Source organism: Dasypus novemcinctus, chromosome 4 (genome assembly GCF_030445035.2).
Source record: "Dasypus novemcinctus isolate mDasNov1 chromosome 4, mDasNov1.1.hap2, whole genome shotgun sequence".
In the NCBI taxonomy this organism is placed as follows: Eukaryota; Metazoa; Chordata; class Mammalia; order Cingulata; family Dasypodidae; genus Dasypus; species Dasypus novemcinctus.
Window position 1 is genome coordinate 149,020,732 of NC_080676.1, and position 26,893 is coordinate 149,047,624.

Genomic DNA, 26,893 nt, shown 5'->3' on the forward strand with positions numbered 1-26,893 from the left:
GGGTTTAATTTACAAGTATGGCAAATGCTTCAGATTGTAAGAAAGCTTTCAGTCATTAGGTAGGTTGAAATATCATTGTTAATGTGGTTGGCTTTCTAAGGTATTTGCTCAACGCATGTGTATTTGGGATGGGGTGGGGGAGAGGGAGAGGGAGAAAGAGAGGGAGAGACAGTTATCTAACTCACAGAGACAGTGTAAGTAAAGATGCCTTAAAATTGGATTGAAATATAATGTTTTTGTTTGTAAATAGAAATCTTTGACCTATGTAGAATCTCTAACTCCACCCATCTTAAAAAAAATACTTCTTATGTAAGGTCAGTCATAGAAAAAAATCATTACATAATTCACTTTTCATCTGTGCTTGTAGGAACAAGAGTGTATTTTGTTTGTAAAGAGCACTAGAATTCTTGCAGAAGAATGTATCCTAAGTATGTAGTTACTTGGAAGTCAGTGTGAACATAGCTTTCATTGCATTCCATCTATTTACGTGTTTTTAATGAGCAAGGCACTTCTCTATGATGTGAAAAGCCCCTTCTGTTTTGACATGATGAACAGCTTTTGTTTCTTCACAAACACCTGCATCTAATGTCTGGACAGCCCTCTTGCTAGAGGCCAGGCTTCAAGGATATCAAATGTGATTGTGCCTCAAAGAGCTGTCCTTGAAGTACCCAGGGGATATCTAAACAAGTGCCACAATTCCAAATGAATCTTTCCATGTAAAAAAATCTTGAAGCCTGCTTATGTATTAGATTTGTTTTGTCTTCTTTTCAGGATGAAAAGAAAATCAAATGCAGAGACGGTTCTCACAAGTTTAATCTACATGATCTCGTGGAAAGAAGTTAAAAACAAAACCACAGAACAAGTGGAGAAGGTGGGAGTTAAACCCGATAGTTTACGTCCTGTTTAAATGGAGGGCGCGTGTTATATGTGCGGGGGGTGTTTTCCCATGCTAGGTGGATGTGACCTTTCCCAAAGTTTTATTTGACTGCACTGTACAATTTCATGGAGGTATCTGGGCTTCAGGAAGGCAAAACAGATCAAGCTTGACATTTCCCTTTCACAGCTGAACCAGTTAATCATAGAGTGGAGGGCACTGAAGGGTAAACTAATCAGAAAGGCCCAGAAAAAGAGTGCCAGGCAACATCCATTAGTTTAGTTCAGATTGCACCAGTCAATGACATTGAGGATCGAGATTTCCCACAACCCATTTGCACGAAGATGTCCACTTGGAAAAAGGGCAAGTAGCAAAAATAAGGTGACTTGTAAAGCAGACACATCACCCGAAGGAGCTTTTAATAGTGAGAAAATAGTTACCTCTCCGTGAGGCTTCAAAACTATCAAAAAGGTTAATTCTCTGGATGTCATAGGTTAATGTGGTATTGGGCAGCAGCGTTCGGTTTCTGTTAATATTGGTGACTGCAAACTTGAAAGCTAATTCTTCAACGTTAACAGGTTCGTTTTCCATGGTTTCAAAAATCCCTCCTGTGGAAGGAAAGAGATGCATGAGAAGGATTAGTCATAGTATTCACATGCGTGTTTTTTTTGTTGTTTGTTCGTTTTTTAAGAATACAACCTGTACAAATGAAAGACCTCAAGCAATAAATGCAGGGATTGTCAGAGCAGACCCCAAACCTGGTGTTAAAAGTTAACTTCATCAGTAGGTTTCATATGCGGATAAATAGGTTTAACTGTGTATGTATGTTTAAGATTTCAAATCCAAGGATGGACTGTATAATACCTTTGAGTTGGTAAAGATATTCAAAATATCCAGTACATCAAAAACATAACTGATAATACGGTGGAGAGCAATTTTCTTCAGTTTGAACATGACTCACACTGTTCATCTTGATCGAAACATAATATGAACTGAATTCTGGTAGGACCATCCTTCATTAAGATGACCAATCTTTCTATTAAGAAGGATACATCCTAGACTCTAGAGGGATCATGTAGAGTTGAGTGGGGTCAAGAAGGGACACAGAGACATTTAGATTTTTCAGAACAAAACGTCTCTGTGTTTTGTGACTCAGAAATCTGGGCTCATAACCTAGTACTTTCCAAAGAGCACGGACAGTTAAAATACTGTTTCGTTTTGTTTTTTTTTGTTTGAGCAACTGTTTGGTTTTGTCCTAAAGCTAACCAGCAGCCCATCCCTAGAGAAATGACATGTTCTTCCACCAAACAAGAACATACACATTCAGGCTCTGATATTTTGAGCTTGACGTGCTCATCATGAACAACAATACCAAATATCAGGGTTTAAGGCCTCATTAGAGAATTCAGCTCTGACTTTGCCTGTGACAGTGATGTTTGATAGAAGCAATCAAAACACTTGTTTTAACAATCAAACAACAATTCAAATAATCCAAACATTGTTAACTGTACATTCCTTTCTTTTTTTTAAAGATTTATTTATCTATTTATTTCTCTCCCCTTCCCCCTGCACCTCAGTTGTCTGTTCTCTGTGTCTATTTTCTGCGTCTTCTTTGTCCACTTCTGTTGTCAGCGGCACGGGAATCTGTGTTTCTTTTTGTTGGGTCATCTTGTTGTGTCAGCTCTCCGTGTGTGCGGTGCCATTCCTGGGCAGGCTGCACTTTCTTTCGCACTGGGCGGCTCTCCTTATGGGGTGCACTCCTTGCGTGGGGGGTTCCCCTACGTGGGGGACACTGCTGCATGGCACGGTACTCCTTGTGTGCATCAGCACTGCGCATGGGCCAGCTCCGGGGTTAAACCATGGACCTCACATGTGGTAGATGGATGCCCTAACCACTGGGCCAAGCCGATCGCCTGCACATTCCTTTTTTTTAACTTCTTATTTTGAAATTCTTTCAAATTTATACGACAGTTACAAAAATAATAAATTCCATACAGGGAATTCCTAAATACCAAGATCCAACAATTATTTTTTTATCTGAGTTGTGAGTTTATAAAATGATCATGCATAAAATACAGGATTCCCATACTATTAATGTTAATAGTTCATAGCTTACATTTGGCATATTTTCCCCATAAATTACCCTATTGTTAATACCATGTACCAATTTTGTATATTTGTTATAGTTCATAAGAAAATGTTTTCATATTTATGCTCTTACCACAGTCCATCATCCACCACCGTATTATACGATCCTGTGCCTTGTATAATCCATCCAAAGTGTACACTCAGTAGCTCTCTGTCTCATCACAGCATTGAGCTGTCATCACCCCAGTCAATTTCCATTACTCCAAAAGCAAAAATCCCATATCCTCTTCTGCCCCCTATTGTTGACCCTTAGATTAATATAGTACCTTCTTTGTCACTGATACAAAAATATTACAATATTATTAACTATAGTTAATTTTATTTTCCCCTGCATCACCATATTCTTAACACCTGGTAAAAGGTCTACCAATTTTAGCATTTTATATTCCAGTTTTTTCATATTCCCCAATAATGTCCCTTTTCTCCTCCCTTGCTAGACCCCATTCAGGATCATGTATTACCTTTACTTGTCATTGTCTCTTTAGTTGCTCTTTCTCCCTTTTTAATTGTGGGAACATATATTCAACATAATTTTCCCATTTCAACCACTCCTATGCATACCATTCAATGGGATTAATCACATTTACAATATTTCAGTACCTTCACTACTTTATAATACTAAAACTTTCCCATGTCCTCTAGTAGAAATCCTGTACCTATTATGCATTAAACTCCATTCCCTCTGTCCCCTGCCTCTTGGCAACCTGTACTTTAATTTCTGTCTCTATGACCTTGTATATTCTCTGATATTTTCTTTATAGTTACCATGGGGCTTAAATGTAATATTCTAAATCTAGAACAATCTTCTTTCCTTTGATACCAATTTAGCTTCAATAGTGCACAAAACTATGCTGCTATGCCATTCCACCCCCTAACTTTATGTATTTCTTGTCACAAATTACATATTTATATACTGTAGGTCCAAAACTACTGATTTATCTAAGACGATCTCTCATGAACCATGACAAATATACAATACTAAGTCATGGTTTTAATAATAGGGTGGTTTATGGAAAAACTACACTAAACATAAGATTTGAACCATAGTTAGGAGTAATATTTTGATGATTTTTTTTTTAATCATTTGTAACAAATTTTCCACAGCATTGCAAGGTGTTGGTGGAGGGTGACGTGTGGGAATTCTGCATGTTATACATGATTATCTTATAAACTCATAAATTCTCTAATAAAACATTAAATAAAGTGAAGTTAAAATCCAAAAATACTATAGTGCTAGCATTTATATTTACCCATGTTATTGCCCTCAATGAAAAGCTTTATTTCTTCATATGGCTTTGATCTATTATCTATTGTCCTTTCCTTTCAATCTGCATTTCTTGTAGGGCCAGTCTAGTGGTGATGAACTCCCTCAGTTTTTGTTTACATGGGAATGCCATAATCCCTTAATCCCTCCTCATTTTTGAAATAGTTATGTCTTCTTGGTTGTCAGTTTTTTGCTTTCTGCTTTAAATACGACATTCCACTGCTTTCTTGCCTCCATGGTTTCCAAGGAGAAATTAACACCATCTCATTGAAGCTCTCTTGTATATGATGTATTGCTTCTTTCTTGAGGCTTTCAGAATTCTTTATCTTAGGTATTCAAATGGTTTGATTATAATATACTGTGGCATAGATCTATTTGCGTTTACCTTCCTTGGAATTCACTGAGAATCTTGAATGTGTCTCTTCATGTCTTCTTTTTTAAATTTGGGGAGTTTTCAGCCATTATTTCTTTGAATATTCTCTCTGATTCTTTCCGTCTTTCTTCTCCTTCCAGAACTCTCACAATGTGTATATTGGTATGCTTGATGTTGTCCCATAATTTCCTCAGGCTCTGTTCACTTTTTTTCATTCTTTCTTCTTTCTGATCCTCAGAGTGATTGATTTCAATCATCTTGTCTTCAAGTTCACTGATTTTTTCTTCTACCAGCTCCAATCTGCTGTTGATCCTCCCTAGGGAACTTTTAATTTTTGTTATTGTAATCTTCATTTCTCTTTGGTTCTTTTACATAATTTCTATCTCTCTATTGATATTCTCTTTGTGTTCATCGATCATTTTTCTTACTTCCTTTAGTTCTTTGTTCATGTTTTCCTTGAACTCTGAGCATATTTAAGATCTTTTTAAAAAATCTTTGTCTAGTATGTACTAGGTCTGTTTCTCCTCATTGATGGTTTCTATTGCTCTGATATTCTCCTTTGCCTAGGCCATTGCTTCCTGTTTCTTTGTATGTTTTATGATCTTTTGTTGAAACCTGGACAATTTGATACTTTGATATTTTAATGTTATTGCTGGAATATTTAGTGTTATTATTAGAATTTAGATTCTGAGGCAGACATTCCTTAAGCTTATATCCAGCTAGTTTTATGACAGAGCTTTCCTTTATTGCTAGGAGGTAACAAAAAACAAAATAAGAGGAAAAAAGAAAACCCTTTTCCCAGTCATTGAAGATTGACCTATGTGAGTGCTCTTCCTAAGGGCTTACCCATACAATTAATTTAGAGAGTAGCTCCAGATCAAAGTACAGGGGCCTCCCTAATCCTTTCTGTGCATGCATGTGTGGCTCTAGGAATTTCCCCATTTATACCACTCTGAATTGCCCCTCATATAGTTTCCTTGTGGTCCCAGGCAATGTACTATATGTCCAACAGCCAGCAATCCCTTGTCCCAGGCAGCATGACTTAATTATCCTCTCACAGCATTCTATACACATGGCTCTATTATAACAAATCCCTCAGGCCACCACCAGGCAGATTGGGCCAAACGTGCATGTTCCTATTATGTATAAGAGGGTTTCTCTGCTCCCTTAGGAACTGGGGATCCACACTGAGAGCATGAGCAGCTCCACACCGAGCTGGTGAGGCGTGAGAAAAGGACCAGTCAGGGTACCAGGAGATCCTCCTATTTATAAATAGCTTATTTCTTGATTTGGCCCTCTCCCTGCTACTGCAGTCCTCTTACTGTTTTCTGGAACATTGAGAAAGACATTTTTGCTAGATCTTGCTCGTTGTTCAAATCTTCTGTTGTAGTATGGAGCCCTGCAGCATGTCACTTCACCATCTTGAACATGCCTCGGGGTTCTTTTTAACTGTATATTCTTTAAGAGATGTCCTGAGAATATCACTAGAGGCAAGGCATACAGTAGAAGCTCTTTTAACTGGATTCCACTTAACTACTCCTTGATTGACCAACACTTCTCATTATCTTTGAAAAGAATATATTACCTCATCTCCATGGAATGTTGTATACTTTTAACTTTTAAGCTGCTATTCATCTACTTTCACCATTGCATTATTAGTTACCAAAAATGAACTATAGTTCTTTTCTACACTTGTCTAAGTCAGATTGCTTTGCAATTGTTTTAAGTTTTCTCTCTTCTCAAAAAAAAAGTATATGAAAAGATATAAAAAGAAAAATCTGAAACTGAAAGTCATAAACAATGCATCACAGGTATGATTTATATACATTTTTCTTGGAAAGTGTATTCCAATTGGCAGACTCTTATTTAAAGAAATGATGTTTACAGTACTTTGAAAGAACAATAAAGAAATGCATATCTATAATTTTTATTTAAAAATACATTTGTTTTTAAAATTTCCTGCTTAAATAACTTTCTCTAGTAAATAGACAGCTAAGGTGTCAGTATGCTAAGAACTATTTCAGCTCATTTTGGAAATGTCTCTGGCTTTTAAAGATTGATTATATAAGAGACATTTATGTGTAGGTCATTTCCCTGTCTTCTGAGAATGAGAAACTATAGCCAAAAAATGTTTTCAATTATGTAACCAGATGAACATTTATGTGAGGATACATATTGGAAATTTAGTCTGAAATCAATGTTAGGAAAAATTTCATTCTTCAAGTGGATTTATATTTTCCTTTTGTCAGAAATTGGTGAAACCAGGTCCTTTGGGGTAGATCTTTAGTTTCTTTTAGAGCCATCGGTAGATACTTAATAGTGAAGTGATAAATTTACAAACAATCTCTTGGTCACGAGAAAAAGACATGTCGGGAAGATTTCACACCACAATCAAGCTGGCGCACAATTGGAATAGCCATGATTTAACATCAGGGAGCTATTTTATATTAGGATATCAACAGAAATTATTAATAATATGTTTACTTGTCTATCTCCCCAACCACACAGTAAGGCTGTGCCTTATTCAGAATTGTCATCCTTGTGGAAACCAAGGTTTCCTATGATGTTCAGCTTGTAAACTTTTAGAAGAAAGTCAACCACTGGCCCAGATGAGAACACCATCCTTGTGAGACAGGCTGATAGGAGGTAAACCACGTGTGAATAGGAATCAGATGTTCTGAATTTTGGACTTTGGTCTACCTGCTTCATCTCTGAGAAGCATTTTTAGGTGCCAGGAAGAAAAGTTACTATGAAAAATTTCTTACCCATATATTTCACTTAAACCTCATAATATTTGAGGTAGGAGGCATTATTTCTGTTTTTATAAATGAAAAAAAAAATGAACATGGAGATTACACATTTTATGTAACTTACTCAAAGTCACAAAGCTTTGTTTGTGACAGAAGGAATTCAAACACAGATTTGTTGGATTTCCCAACCAATATACATGTTTTCATATTTCATCATTTCTTGTGTTCCTCATTTCTAAATATAGGCTAATAATGCTGTCTTGCTCACCTTAGAAGATTTCCTGGAAAGCAAATGAGATGATATAATGAAAGTTCCCTGGGAACTTAATCATACTCCACACATAAACTGATGTGATCATACATGGATAATGAGGTTACAAAGAGGAATTGGCACAAATTGTAGCTCACCTGAAAACTTCTTTTGGTACATAGTTGTCTTTTACATAAAGCTGAAGGTGCCTAGGTTTAAGGGAATTATAATTGCTTTCACTATGTGTTTAGGCAGTGTGATGTGAACTATGTTTTTCCATTTGGGGGCATTTTTTTTTTGTTCCATCACCAAACACAATGAAAAATTGTGTCATTAGCTCAATACCCCATTATACCCCCTCCCCTTTTCTCCTCAGAGAGGGTTTCTGATAAATATCAAAAAATGTACAGTTATGTGGAGTATATAGAGGGCTGGAGAGGTGAAAGGTGTTTAGGTAAAATCTGGTAAAAACAGAACAAAGTTATTAACAGGAGTGAGAACAATAACTCACACTTGGGCTGACTGCATAATCATTAGCTTCTTCCTACTTCCTCTTCCTCTACATAGTTTCATCTTTGACAAAACTGAGTGTGGAGTCTTTGATAGGAAGAGTAGAGTCACACAGACCTAGGGAGGCTAGCAGGAATTTTTTGAGCCTTGTGGGTGTGAGCTTCTTAAGGAGGTATTTCAAAGACTTTAGGGCACTCCATCCAATGAACTTCTGGCTTTAGCTACTTGGATATTAGTTTTCCAGGGCTATGACAAATACCACACAGTGGGTTATTTTAAACAACAAGGACTTATTGCCCCATGGCTTAGAGCCTGGAAGTCCATAATCAAGATGTTAGCAACACCTTGCTTTCTCCTGGAGTTGGAAGGACTCTGGTGATGGCAATCCTGTCACATGGTGACACCCTTTGTTTCCTCCTTGGCTTTCTCTGACTTCTAGATTCTCTTACTCCAGAATTTCCTCTCTTAAAAAGGTTCCACTCATATGGATTAAGGCCCACCGTGTTTCAGTTTGGCCAAAACAAAACATTCTTCAAAGATCCTTTTCACAAATGGGAACTACACCTTGATTTCCTTTAACATATTCAAAGGTACTATTTTCAAATGGGTCCACACCCAAAGGTACGTGGATTAACACTTAAACAGGTCTTTTGGTGGGTACATTATTCAATCCCCAACAGCCCAACATCTGGACAAAAACAAAACAAAGCACAACAAAACAAAAACAAAAATGTCATTCCTACATGTGAACTGCATTCACCCCATCCTATCATCCCCAAAGCTTAAAGTCATTCCAGTGACAACTTTAAGTCCAAAGTCTCATCAAAAGTAGTTACGGAGAGGAGCACATGTAGCTCAGTGGTTGATCAACTGCTTCCTACATATGAGGTCCCGGGTTTAATCCTTGGTACCTCCTAAAAAAAAAAAAAAATCGGTTATGGATGTAGTCAATTCCTTTTCATCTGTGAACCTGTGAAAACTTGAAAACAAATGTTTTAAAATATAGTGGCGAGAGGAGAGCCAATGTGACTCAGTGGTTGAGCACTGCTTTCCCACATATGAGGTCCCAGGTTCAATCCCTGGCCCTGGTATCTCAAACAGCAACAACAAAAACAGTGGTGGGGCAGGTATAAGATAGAAATTATAGGGAGAAATTGGAAGTTAAATAAAGGTCACAGGTCCTAAGCAAATCCCAAACCAAGCAGGGCAACTTCTATTAGGTTTCAAGGTCTGAGTCTCATCTATGGATCAATGCTTTTTTTGTCCTTTGTGCTTGCTGGAGCAAGAGTCTCACACTTCCTAAGGGTTTACATAGGGCATCTGAAACACAAGGTGTAGTCACCACCCTCTACGAGCACTGGGAAGGTGGTCATGCTCTCTCTAAATGCTGGGGCAAGCAGCGGACTTGGTCCAGTGGTTAGGGTGTCCGTCTACCACATGGGAGGTCCGCGGTTCAAACCCCGGTCCTCCTTGACCCGTGTGGAGCTGGCCCATGCGCAGTGCTCATGCGCGCAAGGAGTGCCCTGCCACGCAGGAGTGCCCTGCCATGCAAGGGTGTCTCCCACATAGGGGAGCCTCATGTGCAAGGAGCGCTCCCTGTAAGGAGAGCTGCCCAGTGGGAAAGAAAGGGCAGCCTGCCCAAGAATGGTGCCGCACACACAGAGAACTGACACAACAAGACGACGCAACAAAAAAAGAGACACAGATTCCCATGCTGCTGACAACAACAGAAGCAGACAAAGAAGAGGAAGCAAATAGACACAGAGAACAGACAACCGGGGTGGGGGGGGGGGGGGAGAGAAATAAATAAATAAATCTTTAAAAAAAAAATGCTGGGGCATATGCCCCACCATCTCTGAGCACCAGGGTAGTGTTTAGGCTCTCCCCAAATTCTGGGAAATGAGCTCCACCATCTCCTAGCATTGGGGTGATAACTCCATACTCCCTACATATCAGGGCTGAAGGCCCTCTTTATTAGCCCAAAGGGATTGGTCCATAACTCTTTGGTTCATAGTTCTGCCCTTGAAGTCATTTTTCCTTCAATTTGCCCCATCTCTGGCCCTTTTGGTCAAGGCTGACAAGTGCTTCTGCTCATACAAAATTCTCAAAAACATTGTCTGTTTGGCATGCAGTTCAAAGGGGTCCAAGCCATCAGACCAAAAGGTGTTCCACAGATCCTTCCTGGATAGCTGAATTTTCATCCTGATTTCCTCTGAGGTAGTTGACTAGATCCATATTCAGCCAAATTTTCTTTGGAAAACATTTGTTTAGTCACCCCTTGTGCAAAGTTCTGCTTTCTGGGATTTCACCTCCTAAGAACTTAGGGAGGGCTCTGATAGAGCATTTCTGATCCCAGTCTCAGAGCACACTATCTGGATAGGCTGAGACTTTTCCAAATCATAATTTCTTTGTGCTTAACAGTTCAGTCTTCAATTTATATATCTCCTCTCACATTTTACTATAAGTAGCAAGGAGAAATCAGACTGTGCTTCCACACTTTTCTTGGCAATCTTTTCCGCTAAATATCTAAGTTCATTGCTTACAAGCTTTGACTCCATCCAACATACACGGAGCTACACCTGATCCCCACTCTCTTTCTCTTTTAAGGTCTCTCCCTTTCCTATCTCTGTCTCTATCTCCAACTCGCTCCTATCTCATTTAAGCTGAGATGAGTCATGGCATCTATTCATGAAAATTCAAAGGGCCACGGAAGGAATAGAAAAAGTGAAACCAAGAAACTAGCTTAGGCTTAAAGGAGAAAGGTAAAGCAGCTCCCTTCTGCTCCCATTTGGTTTTCTAAAATTGACAAAGCCAGGTTAATAGGTGAGGGAAGAAGGTAGGAATATGAGAGTCCAGGATGAAAAATAAGTTTATTCTTTCAACTGTAACTTTGGAAAGTAGAGAATGGAAGAGGAAGTGCAGAAGGGCGAGAAACTTCAAAATTAATTTTCCTGGGTTTTTTGTGTCCACTCTTGTTACTTACAGTCACAAATCATATGTACCAGAAGTGTTAGAAGTATTGTTAAGCTTTTTTTTGGTTTCCTCTTTTGTATCATATGCATCAGGTGTGTTTCCATATTCTGGAGTTTTCAAACTCAATACAATGTTTTTTGTACATTTCCCCACCCCCACCCTCAAGACTCTGAAACTGAAAATGGATAAATTTTAGTAGAAATCACATCTATGCAAGTGACAGTCTCTTCCAACAAGATACTGACTCTATGGCATAATAGTTTAAAATAAACAGAGAGGAACAGGCTTGAATGAATTTAGGTAGCAGAGTTTTATTACCACAGAAGTATTTCTGTCTCTGTTGAGTAGACTTCTGTACCAATGAGGTCATTCTAGGTGAAAAGAAGTTGTGTTTTATGACTACCTTGGCCACAGGTGGGAAACACAGATGAAGACATGATACACATAGCTGGTTACCTTAAATGGGGGGAAAGTGGGTTAACTGGGAGATTGTGATTTCGACCACATAATTTCAACTTGACTTTCAAGAGAATTGTTCAGAAGCACAGATCCTTCTTCTCTTGGATTAACAAATGATTATTGCAGGCACAATACAGCTCTTAGGGAAAGCAAAGAATGAATGCTGTGCTCTTTGCTGGTTATTGGGGATTGAATCATGCTCCCCACAAGACATATTCAAATCTTAGTCTCTGTTCTTGTGTGTGTGAATCTATTTGTAAATAGGACCTTTTGAAGACATTATTATTTTGAACATGCTAAGGTATAGTTGAATTGAATCCAGGTGAATCTTAATCCATATACCTGGAGGCCTTATAAAGAAAAGGACATCAGATACTGCCAGTCAGTAGAAGTCAGAAGTCAGAAAAAGCCATCAAGAAGAGAGAGATTGCTATGTGATGGAGGACTGCCATTACCAGAATGCTACAAGCTCTGGGAGAAAGTATGGTCACACTAACATCTTGATTTTGGACTTCTAGCTTCGAAACTATGATCCAATAAATGCTTGTTTTTAAAGCCAAGCCCTTTGTTATAGCAACTCTGGACAAACTAAGACACTAATATCCCTAAGGTATACCAAAAGCAGTAGTTTCTAATTTTTTCTAGACCTCAACCCAGAAATACAGAATTATAATGTTGAGGAATGGGGCCCAGAAATCTCTTTATGGCTCTGGGTCTGGCTGACTGAGATTGCTTAATAATCTGCTTCCAAGTCACTGTATTTATCCAAAGACCTTTTTTTTTTTCCTATACTCATGACGTACAGTTCAATTTAATGCAACAAACAAGAAACTATTAGGCACCACTCTGTGGTGCATACTGGTCTTGGGTTGGTGGTATATATGTGTTTTTCCAGAAGAAAGCTGTATTTAGCCCTGACAAAAGAGAACTGCAAAGCTCCTTGCTTTTCATGGAGTAGGAAGGAGTCTCAATCAAAAGTCAGTGTAAGTATAATCCACACTAGAAATTGAAGTCCTTGTCACAGGCACGTATCTTAAACAGAAACTGTACCACTATTGCCTTTCATCTCCACCCCAGTGCCTTTTAGATGGGGCCTCACACTGGCTGATGGATGGGAAAATTATGCCCTTCTTCCTAAAAGGAATTTAAGAAAAAAACCCACTGTGTCAGCTGGTAAGTAGAAACTGGGAACCCATTACTTTTGATGATAAGAAAATACACAAGAAAATAATGACATTCAGTCTTGTTCCTATAAAAAGAATATGTTGTTTGGACTCAACTTACCTTGTAATCGTGAACATATTCCAATAATAATCATTTCATAAATGCAATAAAATTAAATCCCACACATATGTTTTTTATAACTTCAACTATTGGTTGCATTTGTCATGCCCATGACTCTATTAAATAACTCATTCATTGTTCAATATGCACACACTCATTTATTCATTCAGATATTTACTCATTTATTTATTGAATGCCTAGCCTAGTATGAGTCAGATACTTTTATAGGCACTGGAGATACAGCAGTAAAAAAAAAAAAAATAGACGAAAAATCTCTGCCCTTTGGAGTTTACATTCTAAAAGGGGGATTGGTCATGAAACCTGAAGAAAGTGAGGAAAGTGCACTGAAAATATTGGGGGAAAACATTCCAGGAAGAGGGAAGAAAATGTTCTAAGGTAGGAGAGCTTCTTTTTTTATTTTTTTATTTTTAGGATGAAGTTGGGTGAGCCAGGGTTGGATTGGAAGGAAGTGAGGGGGGTGGATCACAAAGAATTTTATAGGTCATTAAAAAACAAACAATAAACAAAGAGACAACAAAACACCTGTGATTTACTCTGAGGAAGATGGGAAGCCCCTGAGAATTTTGAGCAGAGAAGTGAGATGATATGACAAGGACACAAGGTCTGGATTGTTTTAGTAATCCAGGTGAGAGATATGATGGTAGCTTGGTTCAGTCTAAAGATATTGGCATGTGGCAAAAAGTGGTTGAGTTCTAGATAAAATTTTAGAGCTGGAAGGATTTACTGATGAACCATAAGTGAGAAAAAGAGAGAGTCAAAGTTAACTCCATTTTCCATGATGGGGAATAGTGCAGGAGGTGCTTGGTTTGAGGCATGCTTACTCTGAGGTACTATGAAAATTTCCAAGAGGAGAGATCAACTAGATATTTAGATACACTGGTCTGGATTTCAAGGGAGTGGTCTGCTCTGTAACTATAAATTTGGGAGTGGCTGTCATAGTGGTGATATTCAGGTCATTCAAGCCATGGTCTGGATGACATCATCAAGTGAGTAAGTATAGACAGAAAACAAGTCCAGAGTCTGATCTTGTGGAAAGGATTTATTTTCCCCTAAATTTCCCCAAACTTCCTGGTGAGAGAAAAAAAGGAAATCTGAACTTGCAGGTATATTTTCAAGGAAGGCACAGCACTGACCACCAAATGAGTTTTTCTCATGTTGGCATGCTAGGGCCTTTCAGGTGTGTTTGCTGCCAAATAGACTTAACATCCCAACTGTCTTAAGAAGTTTAAATATTGGCTGCTTTTAATTACTTTATTTCTATTCACTCTATCCAATGTTATTTTATCCAGTACTTCAAATAGCAATCTCCAGATCTCTAACTTGATTTTGAACATAAAACATGTAGCTCTACCACACAGCACACATTTTGTTTTGTTTTTTAAATTATTAATACATTCTCTTATTTAATTTTGCATATGACAGGGTGGTAAAAATATTAATGTAAATATTCAAACCAACCCCACTACTCCTTTCACTAGTTTTCATGTGCCCCATTGTGACAAATTGTGAGGTCAGCCAGGAAAGAAGGGCAAAGCCATTAGCTGATAATCAAGAAATGAAAGCTTCAGTAGCACTGACTCCTGCTTTGCATTCCTGTAGAATCACAGCCATTCCAGAAGCTATCAACAGACAACAAGATGGCAATTTGATCTATTTCTTTGCTTATAGCTGCTCCTTAAATATGCAATATTATATTGCCTCTCTTTATTGCCACATCCATAATTTTAGTTTACTACATCATAAGCCATTTGCTATAGCCTATATTTACTGCACCTTTAATTTCAAGGCTACACATTTAAATTCTTAGATTCCCTTAGATAAATGCTGTCTTCTACACTCAGCTTCCCCCTTCTTGTTTTACTACTGGAGACCAATATAGTCTTGGTAAAGACATCATGCTAGATGAATTTGGATGAGAAACAATTGTTCTCTGACATAATGGGGAGATAACAGGTAAGAGGAATCGTTTTTTTGTTGTTGTTGTTGTTCTTGTCATTAGTTTGTTTGTTTTTTGCCTCTCAGGAAGTTCTGGGTTTTAACCAGAGCTGTGGGTAAGGACGAGGACAACTTCAATGGTCAGTCTGAGCCCAGAACTTTTTATAAGAGGTTAGAGATATTGGTGTTCTTTGAAGGGGCAGAATGCGGTTTGGCATCACCTCTGAAGCAGTAACAGCATCTATACTTCCTCCTTGATTTTTCAAAGAGAACTGCACTAATTCAGTAAAGACAGACTTTGAGGAGAAATAAAATATGTCTATGGGGAAAGGAATTCTTGATGCACTTCAGAGGGTACCTACTAAAGGAAAGTTTATGGGTTATGGGCAGTTTAGCAGATGCTACTAGTGATTTCTCTTAATAAATTTGTTCAAGTTACACATTAAAAAAACAACATTTTGACCCAAAGCCAAAAGTACTCATACCCAATGTTGTTAAATATTCTGTTCAGTACAATCCCACAAATATTATTGGACATCAATTTATGTCTATGATTATGCTAGTAGCTATGGGGGATACAAAGATGAAAAGCACAAGATTCTTCCCCCCAACATAGCTTCTTTTGAGATATGTTGTACCATTGATGGTAGATTATAGAAAAGGAACTATGTAAAGTGGTAATTATTTCATCAGCAAAACAAGATGCCTTCTCTTTGTCTCCTGCTACATGGAATCTTTCCTAATTCTTCCTCTCCTTTTGTTTTTATAAAATAAAATCTATCGTATTTAGGAAATTGATTTTGGTGTAAAATCTTAAACCTGGAGCCTGATGTTTCCTGGAAGGCAAAGACAGGAATAAAGAGTTATATTAATGTCTGTCTCCTCTCCCAGCACTGAATGCAGTGATTTGAGCACAGAACATTGTTCCTGATAAACAATGATTCCGTTGAATTGATACCTCCCTTGTACCTTAACACCTTCCTGGACAAGCAGTTTGCTTTGTCAAGACAAGTAGGCTGGAAGGTAGGAAAAGTGGAGAGTGGTTGTGGAGTCCTGTAAAGAGACTGCCTGGCTTTCTCCATCACCTCCTTTTTAGCAGTAATTGCTCACTTTCTCTCAACCATTATGGACCATCATCCCCAAGCACTTTTGAAGCTCTGATCTTCTCTAAATGCTCACTATTTATCTGGTTGCCAGCTCCTTAAAGTCTTGGAGGAATGGCTCATCTATTCAAGTGCAGATTTCTACCAAGAATCAGGAATATTGCCAACAGATTCAGGCCAATCAAGGATGTAAGTCCTTGATTTTTCATATAAATATTTAAAAGTGCAAAACCTTTTGCCACATTTTTCCTTTTATTATTTTTTAATACCTCGTATATTCTTAAGTGTTCATGTATTTGGAAATTGTAAAAAACCTTTAAAATAAAAAAATTCACTCACTGATTTTATTTTTGTGGAAGTCTGTGATCTCTCTAAAGTCTCTTGAGAGCAGTTAGATTTTTAGCTTTTAACGTCTCATTGAAATGGCACATATTCATGTTAAAGGGCTCACAATTCTTTTACCTACTTATTAATTAAATGAGTGGACTATGCCAAGTTTACAACCTGTAGTTGCAAGGAAGCTGTGCTATGCACTTCATCCCAGTTTTCTAGTTTTCTTTCCCTCTATTTTTATTTCTTAGGCTGAACTTTCTTCTTGCTGGGAAGGAAATGTTATTAAAGATGAGATCTGATGTCTGAAGCCAGAAAAAATGGAAGGTTATGGCTCTGACTGAGCAATATTTATCAAAGTGTGTGCATAGAAGTCATCTATGACACACTACTCACAAATAGAATTCAGTGTCAAATATATTTGGGAAGCACTACCTAGTCTCATCCCCTCTTGGAAATTCACACTGCACAATAACATATGAAAGTCTCTTAGAAGTTCTGTGGTGAAAAAACAAGTTGACTTTATTTAACTAAGTGTTCTTTGTACTCATCTTATATAAAACGATAGGATAGTTTTCCTTGTACCTATGACATGCATCGGAATTGTCCTGAGAAACACTTTTTGAGAAATCTGATCTAGAGACTTAATGCCTTTGGGATCACCTAAAATCATTTGCATTCCTAAATACTGTTTTTGTGCTCATTTTATGAAGAGTTAGACATTAGGTTCTTAATCAGAAATATAAACTCCTAAGCTATAACTCTGCTTTTTAAAGAAGTTAGTATTAGACTTATATAATCAATGTTTACTTCCTTTTCCATTTAAAAAATAACCCAAGCATGAAGATTATCGGTTTCTGTGGGAAAAGGTATCTTTTAATCGATCACCTCAAAGACATTGTGGGCAGGACTTTTTTCCATGTACATATTTATAAGTGTGAAGTCTTTTGCCACATTTTTCCTTTCATTATTTTTTAACACCTCTGTACATTCTTAAGTGTTCATGTATTCGGAAATTTTAAAAAAACCTTTAAAATAAAAAAATTCATTCACTGATTTTAAAAGTTGTGTAAAATGGTATACTAGGATACAGCAGTATTTTAGAACATTTAAAGAGGTAACAGAATCTTGGATTTAAACGCTTACGTATTTACTATAAGCCCCTTCCTTTAAAGAGTCATGAATTGAAATTCCACCTTTGTTATTGCTCAAGTACCCAAGAGTCCAGAAGGTATTTCTGCTGAGCTTACCCTCTAGATTTGCCTTCCGTTCCATTCTAAGATCCAGCACTGTAAAATGAACAGAGAGTTGCATTGGCATGAATAATTAATAAGCTCCGTGGAAGTCATTTCTCAGAGAAAATCTCTGAAACATTTAAGTCCCAAATGAAGAGAGATAAGCTTGACTAATGCATGTGTGCAGGAAAGCTACAAGTTGATCAAAAATAAAGCACAGTTAAATATTATGACACCAAGGGATGTGTACGCAGAATGCTGCTAATAGGAACTTTTGGAATATGTACTCTATTTAAAAGGTACTAAAATCTGGACGGTCTCTTTGATGCTTACTTACATATATTTTAAAATATGCTGCAATCTGTGAACTCCCAATAATGGACGTTATTGTCTGGTGCATACTCAAAAAATTTTTTTCCTAAATAGTTTTATTTTAATAATACATGTAAGTTGGGTAAAAACTTGAAAGTAAGGGAAAAAATATACACCAAATTACAAGCGTACTTCTGGGAGACAATCACTATTCTCGTTTCGGTGAATTTCCTTCCATTCTTTTCTTGTGCATACCTGAATTATTTTGTTCGAATGAATCAAGATGATACTCCACCTTCTATCTCCTGCCATTTTCTTGTACGGTTATCCCATTGGCATATCTCCCTGAAAACAACCCTCATTTTCTATGGTTGTCTAGTACTTCATTTTCAGGATATCCTGATTTTCTTAATCCCTCTTTCGGGAGTAAGTAAATTGTTGCCAATTCTTCACTGTTTTAAATAATATTGTGATGGATATCTGGGAATTTCAATGATTTCACTGGGAGAACAAAAATTCCTTGGAATGTAATTATTAGATTATTACATTTATTATATAGTATAAATAAGGTGTGAAGAGTTTTGGCTTTCATTATGTAATGCTAAATTGTTCTGCAGGAGCAAAGGCTGGCTAATTCATACTCACTTCCACTGTGGAGAATTGGCCAATTGAACTGTAACCTCGCTGAGAATCTCCATGAGTTTTAGGTCAATTTCACTATGCTGGAAAGCATTTACTACCGTTTTAATTTGTATTTCCTTTGGATACTGGCGACTTTAATATTTTAACTCAGTTACTACTTATTTGCATGTCTGTATTTTAAAATTACTCTTCCTGCCCTTTATCTTTTTATATCTTGATATCTCATTTTATTCATTATTAATATAAGGTATCTTTTTACTTATAAGGCATTTTTATTGCAAATATTTCCCCAGTTTATTATTTAGCTCTTAGTAGAGATTAGATTTTTTTTTTAAAGCAGAGAAATGTTTATAATTTTATATGAAATATATTGATTTTGTTTCCTGAAACAAGAAACGTTTGTGGTAGTCATTAACATTTCGGGTTCTCTTTCCTCTGAATGGGGTCGTCTGGGGTGGCCTGACTAGATATGTCCCAGAACTTGTGAGCAGAAGTCACCTGAGTCACTCAAGGATCAGAGTACTTAACTGACAGCAGTGGAACCTCCAAACTTCTCTTTTGTTTCCCTATTTTAGGTTTTTTTTTTTTGAGAGTTAGTTTAAATTTCTATATTTCTCCTTTTGTTATTATTGACTTTATTTCTTGTGTATTTATTTGAAATCTACTTGCTTTGCTTTACTGCACTATTATTAAATACTTTCCATTTCCTTTTTTTTTGTTTGACAATTCTCCTTACATAATCATCTCTATGTAGCCAATCATTTCTGTGTTTTAAATTGTATTGGCTGAAAATTCAGACTAAATATGTGAGAGTGGGTATCTTTATTTTGTCACTAATTTTAATTGAAATGCCTTTGCTATTTAAACCATTAACTATTTTGTCATTGAATTGAAATAGATACTATAGTATAAGAAATAAAATTAAAGAAATGAAAATTAAAACAAATATTATTTATAGTCATGCATCAAATAATGTGCTGATTTTTCTCTATTAAAAATTTTTTTTTGAGGAACTGGGCCTGGGAATTGAACCTGGGGCCTCATAGGTGGGAGGTCAGCACTCAATCACTGGGCTACATTGACACCCCAGAGCTGGTTTTCTAATTTGTTTGTTTTCTTATTTTTAGGAGATACCAGGGATCGAACCTGGGATCTTATATGTGGGAAGCAGGTGCTCACTGCTTGAACTACATCCACTCCCCATCTCCCCATGAATTTTGATAAACATTGTTTCAGAGTTCAATTTGTCCCAATAATGGTGTGCTTTATATGAACAAATTTCTTTATATTAACCCATTCTTGCAATTCAAGAATAAATTACATTTCATCACTGAGGACTTTTTTTTTTAAATAGGTTGCTAAATTTGATTTGTTGATATTTTATGTAGAGTTTTGTATTTCTATTAATAAATAAGATTGGTATATAAGCTTTCTCTTTTGCATGCTGCCCTTGTAAATTTTGTCCTTAGAGTTAGCTTAATAAAATGCAAAGGATAGCTTTCTAATGATTTCTATGCCCTGGAAAAATATAGAAATTCCCTTAAGCTTAAAAGATCTCATCTGTAAAATTATGTGGCTTTGAATGTTTCCATAAATTGTTCTTTGATAAATTTTTAAACTTTTTTCTTTGTTATTGGTATTCTTGAGTAGATTTCAATAATTTATTTTAGACCATCATCTGTTTCAATGGATTGAAATTACTTTTCATAAAATTTTAAAAATATTATTATACAATAGGCATTATTTTAATTAAATCCTTATGCTCCCTTGTATACTATTTTTCTCATTTTGACTTTTATTTATTTGTATTTTCTTTATTTCTCTTTTCATTAGAGATTTTATCTACTTTAAAGTTTAAATAATAACCTGTTCTTAGATTGATTCTCCTACCCCTGCCCACCTTCTTAATTCATTTATTTTAATTTTGATCCTTGATTTGAATTTTTCTCCTTTCCTTTTAACATTTTATATATTTATAACTGTTTGAATTAAACATTTAAGCTATCAAATAATTGTTTCAATGTTCTTTTGAGTCCAAGATTCTTTAAAATGTGAGGTAGAATATTATGAATATTCATATCATTTCCTGGGATAAAAACATGATGAATACATAGTGAAATGAAGCAGTAACTCCTACTCTCATGTTAAATGCCAGGAATTCAGCTTGTTTATTTGTCTTTCTGAGAGTTTAGCAGAAAATAACATCAGTGTGATCTTTGTGGATTTTGCTTTATATCCAAACATTGCATTTAAGCAGCTGAAAAATTTGTAAGTAAATGTATACTTTCTTACTGATTAAAAGCATTCAGGTTTGCATTTTAACTTCCCTGTAAAACTTTGGTTGTTACTCACACTTTTTATCATGTGTGGTTGCATATCCATTATTTTATAGATTATTTTTAAAATGCCAACATTAATTCTCATTGACTCAAAAGTTAGTAAACTATATTTTTAAATTTCAAAAGTTTGGAAGTTCTTTAAATATTCACTTTTCCTAATTAAAAAAAGTGATACAAATGCATTATTGAAAATTTGGAAAAAACAGGAAAAAGGACACAAAAATAATCATTTAAAATTCTACCATATAAAGAGTTAACAATATCAAGATTTTGATGAATTTTCTTCCCATTTTTTCCTATGTATAGGTATATTTTAGAGTCAGATTGTATATACAATTTTGTATTTCTATGAGTTTTTTCCTTAATGACATTTTCCATGTTATTTAATATTTACTAAAAACATAATTGTTGTGCTGTTTATCACCTCAAAAGCCAAAAGTTTGTTTATATAAGTCTATTGTTAGATAGAATCATTTCCATTTCTTTGCTGCTGAAATAATGATGTGAGAATGGAAAAACCAAACATCAAATTTATGTAGAAGGGTAAGTGGCCCTGAAGAGCAAAGCCATCTTAAAAATGAAAAACAAAGTTAGAGGACTCACATTTTCTGACCTTAAAACTTACTACAAGACACAGCAATCAAAAAATCATGGTACTGGCATGAGGACAGGTATATAGACAAATTAAATTGCATTTAGAGCTTAGAAATTAACCATAACATTTATGGTCAACTGATCTTTGACAAGGCGGCAAAGACCATTCAATGGGCAGAGAATAGTCTCTTCAGCAAACAGTGCTGGGAAAACTGGATCTTCATTTGCAAAATAATGACTGTGGACTTCTACCTCACAGCATATACAAAAATCAACATAAAATGAACAAAGATCTAAATATAAGACTATAAAACCTCTACTGGAAAATTTAGGAAAGTAGATTTAGGATCTTGTGTTAGGCAACAGTTTCTTAGATTTTACACCCAAATCACAAGAAACAAAGAAAAAAATAAAGGGGACCCCATCAGAATGAAAAACTTTTGAGCCTCAAAGGAATTTATCATGAAATTAAAATGACAACCTACACAATGGGAGGAATTATTTGGAAACCATGAACCTGGTAAGGTTTTAAGATCCAGAAAATAAAAGAAATCCTTCAACACAACAATAAAAAGGCAAATAATCTAATTACAAAACAGTCAACAGACATTTCTCCAAAGAAGATTTACAAATGACAAACAAACAAACATACAAACACACCTGAAAAGATGTTCAACACCATTAACCATTAGGGAAATGCAAATGGAAAGGAGATCCAAGAAGGCAGAATAGGGAATGGCAGGCTACACTCCTCTTCCAGAAACTGCAGGAAAGTAGACAGGTTTACCTGGCAGAAGGGAAGCCATGGGACCTTGGGGACAATCAGAGAGGGCAGCTAGAAAAGGGGGACCCACTTGGCTGGGGGAGAGATAAGCCGTGGGAGATAGGGTAGGCCATCCAGCACCCAGCCAGCTCAGAGAAAGAGAGAGAAAGGCTGGGGAAGCGGTTTTGCCAGAAGATGAATACTCAGCAGACTCTGAGAGTGAAGAAAGCCACTGGGTGACCAGGGGTGCATCCTGGTGCCAACAGGCTTTCAAGGTGGGGTTACTGCTGGGAAAATAGCTATGGGGACTGGCACCCAGCCAGCTCAGGGGGATAGAGGAGTGGGGAGAGGGGAGATAGGGCAGGTGGGCCAGATCTCAGCTGGTTCTAGAAAACAGATGTCAGCTGGCACTGAAACAAATCCAGGGAGAGAGGAGGGGGAAGCTGATCAGGTGGGTTGTCTCACCCAGTTGCCCTGGGAGAGAGAGGAACTGAGTTAGTGAGGGGGTGGGCTGACAGGTGCCCAACAACCCAGGTAATAAGAGCTGGGAGAAGAAGCAGGAGGACTGTCAGATGTCCAACCAACCTGAGAGAAAGCGGAACCAGGAGAGGCAGCCTGCACTCCATTAGACACTCAGTTGGCCTGAGGGAAAGGGGGTGGAGAAACACAGCTAGCTGTCAGGCACCTAACCAGTCCAGAATAGAAGGGAGCTGAAGAGAAATCCAGTGGGTTGTCAGGCATTCAGCCAGCTCCCAGGGGATGGAGGTGGGGAGGGGGGAAGCTGCAGGACAAGCAGCCTTGTGTCAGGGATCTTAGATTGAGATTTGGTTTTATGTTTTTTTATAATTTTTATTATTCTTTAGTCTTTATTTTTCCCTCTACATCCTGTCCCTTATCTGTGAGGGCAGGCCATGGGGTTATTGATTGGTGAGCACTGGCAGCCTGAGGTGGTTGCTAGTGTCCTGAGAGCCACTAGTGGCCTGTTTTTGATTTTTTAAAAATCTTTCTTTCTTTCTTCCTTTTTTCCTCCTTATTTTCTTTATTTCTTTTCTTGCTTTCATTTATCTCACTTTCTTGTCATTTCTTTCATTCTACCTTCTCTTATTTGGCCTTCATTTTCTTTCTTCCTTTCTAATCTTTCTAATTTTTGGTTTATTTTATTTTTTCCGGTTTCTTTTCTTTCTTCCACCTTTTTATTCTAATTCCTTTTTATTTTTTTTATGATTTTCTATTTTTATTACTCTTTTTTTCCCTGGTTCTTTTATAGTTCCTTTTACATTCTTTTTTTTTTTTCATATTCTTTTTCTCTTCTTTCTTTAATTTTCTATGGATTTAATATTACTTTTCAAAGGAACATGGACAACTACAAGGATATAGAATAAGTGTCAAAGAGGATGCTTAACACAAAACAAAATGAAATAAAACCCTAGACTAGAAAGAGAAGCTAGCCAACTGAGTAAGCTCATCGAGATAAACAGGTGCCTAGATACCAGCAAAAAATTATAAGCCACATTAAGAAACAGGAAGACATGGCCCAGCCAAAAGGGAAATGCAAATGAAATTCACAATGAGATACCATTTCACACTCACAAGAATTGCTGCTATTAAAAAAGCAGAAAATTACAAGTGTTGGGGAAGATGTGGAGATATAGGAACATTCATTCATTGTTGATGTGAATGTAAAACAGTGCAGCTGTTGTGGAAGATAGTTTGGCAGTTATTCAAAAAGTGAAGTATAGAATTACCATATGACCTAGCAATCCCACTACCAGGTACATACTCAAACTAATTGAAAGGAGGGTCTCAAACAGATATTTGCACACCAACATTCATAGTGACATTATTCACAATTGCCATAAGATGGAAGCAACACAAGTGTCCACAATCAATGAATCAAGAAACAAATGTGGTATATACACACATTGGAATGTTATTCAGCCACAAAAAGGAATAAAGTTCTGATAAATGCAACAACATGGATTAACTTTGAAGACCTCATGTTGAATGAAGTTAGCAAGACACAAAGGAGAAATATTGTCAGATATCATTAGATATGAAATTATTAGAATAAGCAAATTCACAGTCAGAATCTAGAATACAGGTTACCTGGCAATGGGGTGAGGTAGAGAATATGGAGTTAAGGCTTTAAATGTACAGTTTCTATTTGGGACAATGGAAAGTTTTGGTGATGGATGGTGATGATGTTAGCACAACATTATGAAAGCAATTAACAGCATTGAGTTATATATATTTAAATGTGGTTAAAAGGGGATATATGTCACTATAAAAAATTTTTTTAAAAATCCATGGAACTTCACAACACAAACAGGGAACCATAAGTTAAATCATGGACAATATGTTAATAGTTAATTAAGAGTTAATAGTTAATAATATGATTATAAAAATATGTTTTCATAAATTATAACAAATTTTCCACACCAATGCAAGGTGTTAATCATAGGGTGGTTTATGGGGATCCTCTATATTATGCCTGATTGTTCTATAACCCAATACTTCTCTAATAAAAAATAATTAAAAAATAATTAAGAGGCAAAAGATAGGAACAAAATAAAATAAAAGCCAAATAAACAGAAAAATAAAAGGAAATACAAAGATTTAGACCCCATTTCCTTAGAGTTTTCATTCTACCCACAATAAAGCACACATATAAAACAATATTTAAAAATTCAGAAATTTAGCAAAGGCTTAATCTTAAACTCCAGAAATCTCTTTTCCTTTAAGTGATGTGAACTTTACTTTGGGTGACAGCACTATAATAAAACACTTAGTGTTATTTATTCCAGCCTTTTTCATTGACATAATGTCTTTTAGCTAATATGACTAATTTTTTCTATTCCCTATAAAAAACATGTTGTAGTATAATCAGGAATTTAAAACATACAAACCACTTTGTAAACCCAATCAATTTCATATATCAGTTTTTCATTGAATCATTAAATTAAACAAAATTTTTTGCTTAAATAATGAACTAATTTGAATAATAAATTAATGTTTTCTAAAACTACTGAACTGGAGTCAAATTGAAATATAGAATATAGCAGAGATTCTCAAACAATTTGGTCCGAAGACAATTTTACACTCTTAAAAGTTGTTAAAGATTCCAAAGAGCTTTTGTTTATATGAATTATATGTATCAATATTTTCTCTTAGAACTTTAAAATGAAATCATTTATGTGGATATTTATTATTCCCTTAAAATAACATTAATAAACCTATTACATGTTAATATAAATAGCATGTTTATGAAAAATAACTAAATTTTCCAAAACAATAATCATTAGTGAAAAGAATGTCGTTTGTATTTTTTACAAATATCTTTTATGTCTGTCTTAATAGTACAGACTTAGATTCTCATATTTGCTTGTGCATTAAATCTGTTCGATATTCCATTTCATGTAAATTCTAGGACCCCACCTCCCCGGAAAATAACTCTATGAGAAACACCTTTGTGCAAAGAATAATCTTCGTATGTCTCTCTATTTCCTAAATTATCTTAAATGAAATTCAAGACTGAAGGGTATGTTCATTTTTAAAGATCTTGATGCCTATTACCTAATAGTCCTCAAGAAAGGTTATATGAATTTATGTACCTACCATGAGTGTATGAAAGTGCACATTTCTCTAGATATCTGGTACTGTAAACAAAAAGAAATCCGTTTCTTAAGCAAAAACTTTGCAATTTATTGCTATTTAAATTCACATTTCTTTGGTAATTAATGAGGCTGTACATTTTTCCCCCAAAGGCCTTCTTTTGTGAATTCTTAAGTCCTTGTCTTTGTCCATTCTTAGTGGAATATACATATTTATCTGTTGTATTTTTTATTAAGGGAAGAAACTATCTTCCCATAAAAGAATATTTCAGATTTTCTTTCTTGTTTGCTAAGTCTTTTAATTTTATTTATGACCATTTTCTTATTATGGGAGTTCTATCTTTCTATGTAATCCAATCTATCTTTTTGTAGTGAACATCTTTACTCCATCTCTTTCTTTTGGAAACTGCTTCATACTCATATTTCCAGGACATTCTTATGTTTGAGGGCAGTGATGATACAGTATGGTGATAATTGTGTTTTAACATGTGCTAATGTCTCTTTTGCTGGACTAACCTACTTGAATCAAGAGATAGTTAGCCCATCTCTCTTTAGGTACCAGCTGAGCTGTAAGATTCAAAGCTAATCAACTGTGGGCACAGTGCCTTTCCCGTATTGACTAAAGAAATGGAAGACGCCATGTCCAATAAAGGGAATGGAGGAGATGCACAAGAAGGAACAGAGGCTAAAGAAAACATCTTAATGGGGTTCAGGTCCCTGGTTCCAGTTGTATTTGGGGCCCAGTCACATCTCTCTCTTTGCATCTCAATGTACATAACAATAAATTTCCTATATAGCTGAAACTTATTTGGATTGGAATTTTGTTAAATGCAACCATAGTTTGCACCAAATATTTATTTTTGTATTTTTTCACTGCTTTAATGCTTAGAAAATATTCTCTATTCTAATGTAATATGCCTAATATTTTATTGTGTTGATTTTTATATTTTACATCTTAGGGCCATAATGCATATAGAATTTATTTTGGTATATGGTGTAACCATCGTTTTTTCCTGAAATTGATAAACAACCATAAATACATTATTAAATTTGCTCTACTAAAGTACGTTCTAATTGTTGTGGAATTTTAGACAAATGAATAGTAAATCTTGATTGTAGGTTA

General features: G+C 36.0%; 1 protein-coding gene across 5 annotated transcripts in view; it reads right to left on the reverse strand.

Moving 5' to 3' along the window:
* GRIK1 (glutamate ionotropic receptor kainate type subunit 1) overlaps positions 1–26,893 on the reverse strand; it is a 418,576-nt gene that overhangs the window by 163,740 nt on the left and 227,943 nt on the right. For all 5 annotated transcript variants that reach the window (XR_011648696.1, XM_004468595.5, XM_004468593.5 and 2 more), the window contains exon 2: positions 1,315–1,482. Coding sequence is in view for 4 of the 5 variants with exons in the window: in XM_004468595.5 (XP_004468652.1) it covers positions 1,315–1,482 (168 nt within the window). In the remaining variant the exon portion in view is untranslated. The remainder of the gene's footprint in view (positions 1–1,314; positions 1,483–26,893) is intronic.